At 36.0% G+C, this 9935-nt stretch overlaps 1 protein-coding gene across 1 annotated transcript in view; it reads left to right on the top strand.

The window, feature by feature from the left end:
* LOC107709536 (phosphatidylinositide phosphatase SAC1-A) overlaps positions 1-8756 on the top strand; it is a 21848-nt gene extending 13092 nt beyond the window's left edge. The window contains exons 8-20 of the mRNA XM_016514034.1: positions 304-405; positions 479-564; positions 1760-1846; positions 3302-3370; positions 3453-3532; positions 3608-3706; positions 3780-3918; positions 5544-5613; positions 5697-5769; positions 5851-5944; positions 7285-7377; positions 7916-7973; positions 8599-8756. Coding sequence (XP_016369520.1) covers positions 304-405; positions 479-564; positions 1760-1846; positions 3302-3370; positions 3453-3532; positions 3608-3706; positions 3780-3918; positions 5544-5613; positions 5697-5769; positions 5851-5944; positions 7285-7377; positions 7916-7973; positions 8599-8735 — 1187 coding nt within the window. The 3' untranslated portion in view covers positions 8736-8756. The remainder of the gene's footprint in view (positions 1-303; positions 406-478; positions 565-1759; positions 1847-3301; positions 3371-3452; positions 3533-3607; positions 3707-3779; positions 3919-5543; positions 5614-5696; positions 5770-5850; positions 5945-7284; positions 7378-7915; positions 7974-8598) is intronic.
* The last annotated feature ends 1179 nt before the right edge of the window (positions 8757-9935 follow it).

Genomic DNA, 9935 nt, shown 5'->3' with positions numbered 1-9935 from the left:
ATGAGTTTCTTTCTTCTGTTGAGCACAAAAGAAGATATTTTGAAGAATGTTCCAAACAGCCATTGACTTGCATATTATGGAAAAAATTACTATGGAAGACAATGGCTACCGTCAACTGTTTGGAACATTCTTCAAAATATCTTCTTTTGTGCTCAACAGAAGAAAGAAACTCTTACAGATTTGGAACGACATGAGGGCGAGTAATATTGACAGAATTTTAATTTTTCCCTTTAACTGACATGAATACTGTACGTATAACGTCTTCCTCTTCCACACGTCACAGTCCTTAATCTCCGCTCTCAGTCATCGCCATGAAGTCGTGCTGCATCAACGGCAAAATCTTCGACTGGAACATCATTTCCAGGAGGAGCTGTTTCCGCGCTGGCGTCCGCTACTACGTCAGAGGTGAAGCTCGTACGGTTTGAGACGGTGCCTGTCATTTCTCCATAAGTTACTAAACGCTCGCTTTCTCTTCCAGGCATCGACTCTGAAGGTCATGCGGCCAACTTTGTTGAGACGGAGCAGATTGTTCAGTATAATGGAGCAAAAGCCTCATTTGTTCAGGTAAGCCTCTGAAATGGTAAAGCCTTCAAACATCAGTTTTCATGATATTATGCTCATCCGATTACTTTGTTCTACTAATTTGAGAAATTTCCAGTCGGCTCTCTGATGTTTAAATCAGTAAATCAACCAGTTTTTGTCAATACAAGGGTGATACGTTAGTCAAGGAAACCGTAAAAACATGATGTGAATCATGTGAAGAATATTCCACATATTTCAGAATCCAGATTTTTCCTTTAGTGGATGGTTTGATTTGATTCTTTCACGTAAGTTACATTGAGTGACTTGATTTGGGGCTTGACAAATGTCAATTTGTTAACTTATGAGTTGTGAGGATAATGAAAACCGCTCAGATCAGGGTTGCCAGGTCCCCGAAACAAAACCACCCCAATTGCTAATCAAAACAATTGTTAAAAATGTTTATATTAAAAATATAAAAATGGGATAGTGTGCACACACCCAGTAAAAAATCAGTAAAAATCACCCTGAACGATTTGAGGAAAAAAAATCGATTTGTGATTTTGCTGGTAAAAATAGTGATTGTAAATTAAAATGCGATTAAAAAAATTCCAGGTTTGCTGTGCTTGTTTGTAGGGCTGCACAATTTGGTCAGATTTTTGGGATTACATATCAATATGGCTATAAAATCAAATTAATAATAATAATAATTATATTTTTACTACACCAAATAAAAACTTACAAAACAAAAACAAATAAGGAAATATTATTATTGTAAACCAACAGTAATTTTTATTTTCACACTGAGATGCTCTGCAAACACTAGTTGATAATGAGCTGCTCACATATAAATAAACACCGAGTGAATCATGCAGCGCATATATTAATTTAATTAAATCACAGTTTTTGCAATTCGATAATCGCGATTTCAGTTTTATTTCAATTAATACCATCTTATGGTTACCAACTGGAATGATGTTAGTTTCCTTAGTAGATGAGCTTTTGTATGAGCTTTTCTTTAAGAATATCAGAGAAACTAAAATATTTATGGTATGATCCCTTTATTGTAGCATTTCAGAAACCATTTATTTAGAACGAAAAGTTACTCACAATGGAGCCGCAAGCTTCATGGCATCTTTCATCCATTTTGAATGTGGATTAGTTAGTTTTCATAGTTTTCATGTAATTTGAGGAACATTTCTAATCAGACTTGCTATTAATGAGTGATCCTCTTCCACAGACTCGAGGCTCCATCCCGTTCTACTGGTCTCAGAGACCAAACCTCAAGTACAAACCAAAACCACAGATCAGCAAAAGCATCAATCATGTGAGATTCACCTTCTTTACTTCTGCAAATTTCATGATGGTTTGATGTGGTGTTAAACATCTGGTAACGGTCTTTACAGAATGTGTTAAAGGGATAGTTCACCCAAAAATGAAAATTACTCCATGATTTACTCACCCTCAAGCCATCCTAGGTGTATATGACTTTCTTTTTTCAGACGAATCCAATCTGAGTTATATTAAAAAATGTCCTGGCTCTTCCAAGCTTTATAATGGCAGTGAATGGGTGTTATTTTTCAATAGTCCAAAAGAAGTCCAATAAAGTGCATCCATCCATCATAAAAAGTGCCTCACGGGGGGGTGAATAAAGGCCTTCTGTAGCGAAACAATGTGTTTTTGTAAAAAAACATATCCATATTCCGCCGCGTTCGTTCCGGCGGATGACGTAGGCGTAGCGTAAGCTCCGGTGAGAAGTGACGAAGCGCAGCGGAGGGAGCAAAACTAGAATTAGAAGTACAAAACGAAGATTTGTAAAGAAAAATGTGTGAGGATTTCGATATAAGCCGAGAGGAGACTAAAGTAAGGAAACTTTGCTTTTTTTGCTCCTGTAAACAAACGTCGGTTCTCGCGAGACTAGCATAATCTCACCGGAGCTTACGCTACGCCTTCGTCATCCGCCGGAATGAACGCGCGTACGACAGTCAGCGGAAGCTAGAGATTATGTTTATCAAATTTTAAATATGTATATATTTCTTACAAAAACGCATCGATCCGCTTCAGGAGGCCTTTATTCACCCCCGGAGCTGTGTGAGGCACTTTTTATGATGGATGGATGCACTTTATTGGACTTCTTTTGGACTATTGAAAAATAACACCCATTCACTGCCATCATAAAGCTTGGAAGAGCCAGGATATCTCTTTAATCTTTATGTTAGTTAATAAAAATACAGGCCAGTTGTTCATGTTAGATGTTAATAGATGCAGTGTTTGATTTAAAAAAAATAGTAAATGTTGCAATTAATAATAACTAAGGTTAATGATTGCTTTAGAAGTATTATTTATTGTTAGTTAATGTAGTTACATAATTTTCAAATAAAGTTTTGATTTATTGACTCTAAAAAGATTTGATTTGGCAGACAAATATTAATTTGGTTTTGGTTTTATATATATTCTCATATACACAGTGGTGGAATAATTAGTTTTTTTTATGTTTTTGAAAGAAGGCTGCATTTACTTGATCAATATTATGAAATATTATTACAATTTAAAATAACTGTCTTCTATGTTAATATATTTTAAAATGTAATTAATTCCTGTAATGGAAAGCTGAATTTTCAGCATCATTACTCCAGTCTGTAAACGTCTGTACATTTCTGAAGGATCATGTGACACTGAAGACTGGAGTAATGATGCTGAAATATTTCAAAATATTACATTAGTGATTAGATAGCTCTTATATAGCACTATTCTGTGTGTTTTTTTGTGTAACGTCTCACAGCTGGATGGTTTCCAGAGGCATTTCGACTCTCAGATCATCACGTACGGCAAACAAGTTATTCTGAACCTGGTATGTTGACTGTATTTGCTCTGAGTCTGGACAATCAGAGGCAACACATCAATGTCTCACTACGATCTCTATTATTCTCCAGGTGAATCAGAAAGGCTCAGAGAAGCCGCTGGAACAGGCCTTTGCAAAGATGGTGAACAGTCTGGGCAACGGCATGATCAAGTGAGCGAGTCGATGGGAAAATCTAATAAAACACTGATGCACAAGAGCCAAGCTCACAGTTGTGTTCGTCTGCAGGTACGTGGCGTTTGACTTCCACAAGGAGTGCAGCCGTATGAGGTGGCATCGCCTGCAGATCCTGGTGGACATGGTGGCGGAAATGCAGAACGAGTTCGGGTACGCAGTGCTTTATATTGCATGCTAAAAATGCGATTTTTGAATGCTCTAATTGTTTCATGTTTTTCAACAGCTACTTCCTGGTGGATTCGGACGGGACGGTCCAGTTACAGCAGGACGGGACGTTCAGAAGCAACTGCATGGACTGTCTGGACCGAACCAACGTCATCCAGAGTCTGCTGGCGCGCCGCTCGCTGCGGTCGCAGTTAGAGGTTTATTATCTTTATTGGGATCATCATTGGGCCGAAATGAACGTTCGAGTAGGGCTGGGGGCGATACTTTGAATATTAGCAATATTATTGCAGTATCCGATATCGTGTAGTGTTAACAGAAACTATTATGAAAAATATTCATTGACTACCATTTTATCCACGAGACAGACATCATTCAGCACTAATTGTGAATATATCAGCATTCGAGATCGTTGACGAAAAAAGACGAGACTAAAATGTTAAAAAATAAAAACAAAAATATTCTGATCTGTTCAAAGAGCTGATTCATTCAGAGACGATGCAAGTGACTGTCTTTATGAATGAGTCACTGAATCATTGACTCACTCGATCAGTTCAAACAGCTGATTCATTCCGAAATAAAGCAAGCGACTGTCTTTATGAATGAGTCACTGAATCATTGACTCACTCGATCAGTTCAAACAGCTGATTCATTCCGAAATAAAGCAAGCGACTGTCTTTATGAATGAGTCACTGAATCATTGACTCACTCGATCAGTTCAAACAGCTGATTCATTCCGAAATAAAGCAAGCGACTGTCTTTATGAATGAGTCACTGAATCATTGACTCACTCGATCAGTTCAAACAGCTGATTCATTCCGAAATAAAGCAAGCGACTGTCTTTATGAATGAGTCACTGAATCATTGACTCACTCGATCATTTCAAACAGCTGATTCATTCCGAAACTAAGCAAGTGACTGTCTTTATGAATGAATCACTGAATCATTGACTCACTCGATCCGTTCAAATTGCAGATTCATTACGAAACGAAGCAAGTGACTGTCTTTATGAATGATTTGCTGAATCATCGACTCACTCGATCTGTTCAAACAGCTGATTCATTCTGAAATGAAGTGAGTGACCATCTTTATGAATGAATCACTGAATCATTGACTCACTCGATCAGTTCAAACAGCTGAATAATTCCGAAACGAAGCAAGTGGCTGTCTTTATGATTGAATCACTGAATCATCGACTCACTCGATCTGTTCAAACAGCTGATTCATTCTGAAACTAAGCAAGTGACTGTCTTTATGAATGAGTCACTGAATCATCGACTCACTCGATCCGTTCAAATTGCTGATTCATTCCGAAACGAAGCAAGTGACTGTCTTTATGAATGAATCACTGAATCATTGACTCACTCGATCCGTTCAAATTGCTGATTCATTACGAAACGAAGCAAGTGACTGTCTTTATGAATGAATCACTGAATCATTGACTCACTCGATCCGTTCAAACAGCTGATTCATTCTGAAATGAAGCGAGTGACCATCTTTATGAATGAATCACTGAATCATCGACTCACTCGATCAGTTCAAACAGCTGAATAATTCCGAAACGAAGCAAGTGACTGTCTTTATGAATGAGTCACTGAATCATCGACTAACTCGATCTGTCCAAACAGCGGATTCGTTCCGAAACGAAGCAAGTGACTGTCACTAAATCATTGACTCGCTCGATTAATTATAAATCATGTCATTAGTTGTGGTCCAGAAGAGAAAGACTGTATGTTTAAAATGTGAGTTTTGTAAGCTTGTAGAAGTACTCTAGCAGTTGCTGTCTGTTAGCCGTGAGGTTAACTCTTGTCTTGTTTATCTGTAGAGGATGGGAGTTTTACATGTGGGGCAGCGGATTGAAGAACAGGCAGATTTTGAAAAAATATACAAGAATGGTAAACAAACACTAACGCTGATAGTCTTGCTATTTGAGACTTTCTCATTCATGGCCTTTCTGTTCCTGCTTTGTTCCCCGCAGCATGGGCGGATAACGCCAACGCTTGTGCCAAACAGTACGCCGGGACCGGAGCCCTGAAGACCGACTTCACACGGTAAACAAGAGCGTCTGTCTCCTGCTCCGCTTGTGTTTGAGAGTGAATGTTCGGATGATGATTGGCTCTCTGTGTGTTCAGGACAGGAAGGAGAACGCAGTGGGGTTTGCTGATGGACGGATGGAACTCTATGATCAGATACTACAAGAACAACTTCTCAGATGGCTTCAGACAGGTCAGTGTCACTTGCACACAAACGCCTCTTAGATTAAATAGTATTTTAACATTTTAAAGATTTATATGATGGATTCAGTAGAGTGTTTTTGAGCAGTGTTGTTGATATAATATTAAAAACTATATTTTTTGTTAATATTTTGAATTAGATTTTATTTAATATTTTTTTAATCTAAGTTTGGTTTGTATTTTTGTCATTTTTATCATTTTTTTTATTTTTAGCTTATTTAGTTTTAGGTATTTTAATACTTAGTTAAACTAAACAAAAATGGGAAATCATGCCTTGGCAGCTAATTGAAATAAAATAACATTAAAGTTTGATATATTTAATTTAAGTAATGAAATGTTTTTTATGGTTTTAGTTGACTATAATAACCCTGTTTTTGCATGATTCATTCATTTTAATAATCAGCGTCTAATAGTCATTAGTTTGTGAATCATCTGAGTTATCATTCCCAAATTTCAGCCGAACCCCTTTGACCGGAAATATTTACTTACAGTTTGAACTTTAGGATTTTGAGTTAATATTTCTTTGGTTTAACAACACGTGTGCATGTTCATGGTTCTCTGATGGTTATTGGTCACATAACATGAAGGTAAAAAAATTATATATATTTTATGTAATTATTTATTATAGCATATATATATAATTTATTAATATATAATATAATTTATTAGATTAAATAATATATGAAAAATTTTTTTTTTGAGTAAGTGATTTACATATTTTTTATATTTTAATTTTTTAAAAAGTAATTTAAATATTACTTTATTTTTATGATGCAATTAATTGTTTATATATTTTTTTATTATAATTCTTTTTTGTTTTAATTTTTAATTTTTACGATTTAATTAATTATTTGATTTTTATCTGTTATTTTACTCACAAACCCCAGTTTGGAAACCCTTCTCTAGGGAATAAAATCGCTAATGAAGTAGAAAGATGTGTTTTGTGTTTGATTTCTTTTCTGTGGGTCAGTGGATGAAGACTTCAGGTTTTTTTTGAGTAAGTTACATACATATTTTTTATATTTTAATTTTTTAAAAAGTAATTTAAATATTACTTTATTTTTATGATGCAATTAATTGTTTATATATTTTTTTATTATAATTCTTTTTTGTTTTAATTTTTAATTTTTACGATTTAATTAATTATTTGATTTTTATCTGTTATTTTACTCACAAACCCCAGTTTGGAAACCCTTCTCTAGGGAATAAAATCGCTAATGAAGTAGAAAGATGTGTTTTGTGTTTGATTTCTTTTCTGTGGGTCAGTGGATGAAGACTTCAGGATCGGATCTGAAGGCTCATAGGGTTTTATTATGTCATGTCTTTATCCAGGACTCCATTGATCTGTTTCTGGGTAATTATGCTGTGGAAGAGGCAGATATGAACACTCCTTTACATGAGCTCAAAGACTGGAAGTTCCTCACGGTAAGAACCAGACTGAGCTGTGAACCCAGAAAAACACCCTCTTGTCTTAGACGTCTTTGGCGTTTGTTTTCAGCTGCAGAATACAACAGAACTGTATTGATTGAGCACTGCTGTCTTTTATATTGCTGCTGTTGCTGCCTCATGAAAGTAATAAACCACTTAAGAGGATTTACAGTGATTATTTTCTGCTTTCTCTTATGTCTTACATCACTTACATTAACCATGGTAAAATCACTGTAATGCACAGCTATAGTTATGGTAATTAAGGCTGGGTAATATATCAAATATACATGATTTGATTGCAGTAATTCTGCTGGGTTTTGCAAGGATGCTTTTATTGGCCATTCTATTAAATAAATTCTATTATCTTCTTCTATTAAAGCCAGTATGAAATGTAAATTCACCCTATCTATTTTCTAAGTGCATGTTATTGATCTTATTGTGAACAATTCATCTGTGCATGTGTTTCATTTTTTATATTCTTGTCATTTTTATTCGAAATGTCATATAACTGTATTCTCCTGTTTTCCCTCTTCAGCTGCCGATCATCATGGTAGTTGCTTTCTCAATGTGCATCATATGTCTCCTGATGGCTGGTAAGACAGATCAATATTAATGTTATTAATAATATTAATAGTAAGCTACTGTATCATATTTGATAGGCCTCTAATTGAACAACATGATCAAACTTTGCTGACGCACAAAATCTACTCCACACATCTCCTTCACTAATACAATTAAAATTAAAAGTTGCATCTGTTAACATTAACATTAGTCAACAGTCAACTAATATGAACAAACAATGAAAATTGTTTATTTTTATTAACTAATATTGGCAAAGCATGGAAGCCCGTTTCCACTACTTAATAAAAATTATTTAAAAAGTAATTTAAACTTTTATCTCATGACTTTTTTTTCTCGCAATTCCGAGTTTATATCCGACAGTTTAGACTTTTTTTCTCACAATTCACAAGCATCAGAATTTCATCTTATAAATATCAGCATCTGCACCAAATTACATATTTTTGCTCAGTTTGAGTCTCTGAATAAAATTGAGCTGTTTTTCCTCCATATTCTCACTTTATCAGACTATATGAGCCATGAAAGCCTGATGGATCAAATATGATGCTTTTTATTTTTTCATGACTTATTTCATAGGGTTAATTTGAGTGTTTATGTTGTTATCAGTGTGTAACTGTTGCTGGTTCTCGTATTTCCCAGGTGACACCTGGACGGAGACGCTGGCATATGTGTTGTTCTGGGGCTCGGCGAGCGTCGTGACGGCCGGCGTGATCCTCTTCAACGGCCGGGACTTCGTCGACGCGCCCAAACTGGTGCAGAAGGAGAAGATGGACTGAACCTGCGCGTGTGGGAAGCAGCTTGGTCCCGCCGAGTCTTCATCCTCAGTCCTGTCCTACTCTCAGCTTCACCGGGCCTGGAGCCTGTATTGACGCCGCGCCGCCGGAGGAAGAGGAGGAGGATGAAGGCCGGGGGCCAGACGGGACCCTCCGCTGCTCTCCACACCAGGATCGTATCTCACAGACATCCCATAATTCCATGGGCTCACGGGCAGCTTCACAGACGCAGCGCTGGAAACCAGGTTCATATGCAGATCGGGACCATGAGGGTCTCTGCCCCGTCCTCGCGGTTCACGGCGTGTCTCCGTGTCGAATCGCACACGTGTCGCAGCTCTCGGGACGTTTGCGTATCTGCCGTCAACTCAGAATCAGTCTTGTTTTCTAATAAAAAAAAATGTTTGTACACAAAATAAAAATGCCGTCACACTTTACAATAAGGTTTCATTTGTTAACATTAGTTAACTACATTAGTCTAATAACTAACAATCGACAATAATTCTACAGCATTATATGTATATTAATGTTAATTTCTACATTTGTTAATACAATTAAAATTAAAAGTTGCATTCGTTAACATTAGTTAATGCACTGTCAACTAATATGAACAAACAATGAACAATAGTTTTTTTATTAATTAATATTGACAAAGTATGGAAGCCTGTTTCCACTACTTAATAAAAATAATTTAAAAAGTAATTTCGACTTTTATCTCACGATTTTTTCTCGCAATTCTGAGTTTACGTCAGGTAATTCAGACTTTTTTTTCCACAATTCTGAGTTTTTATCTGATGATTCTGACTTTTTCTCGCAATTCTGAGTTTATATCCGACAGTTTAGACTTTCTCACAATTCCGAGTTTATATTCGACAGTTTTACCTTTTTTTCTCACAATTCCGAGTTTATATCCGACAGTTTAGACTTTTTTTTCTCGCAATTCTGAGTTTATATCCGACAGTTTAGACTTTTTTTCTGAGTTTATATCCGACAATTTAGACTTTTTTCTCACAATTCGTAGTTTATATCCGACAGTTTAAAAACTTTTTTCTCGCAATTCCGAGTTTATATCCGACAGTTTAGACTTTTTTTCCCTGAGTTTATATCCAACAGTTTAGACTTTTTTTTCCCAGAGTTTATATCCGACAGTTGAAACTTTTTTCTCGCAATTCCGAGTTTATATCCGACAGTTTAGACTTTTTTTCC

Source organism: Sinocyclocheilus rhinocerous, unplaced genomic scaffold, assembly GCF_001515625.1.
Source record: "Sinocyclocheilus rhinocerous isolate Xijiao unplaced genomic scaffold, SAMN03320098_v1.1 scaffold2611, whole genome shotgun sequence".
In the NCBI taxonomy this organism is placed as follows: Eukaryota; Metazoa; Chordata; class Actinopteri; order Cypriniformes; family Cyprinidae; genus Sinocyclocheilus; species Sinocyclocheilus rhinocerous.
Note: the sequence above shows the minus strand (reverse complement) of the source record. Positions and strands in the feature narration are given on the sequence as shown.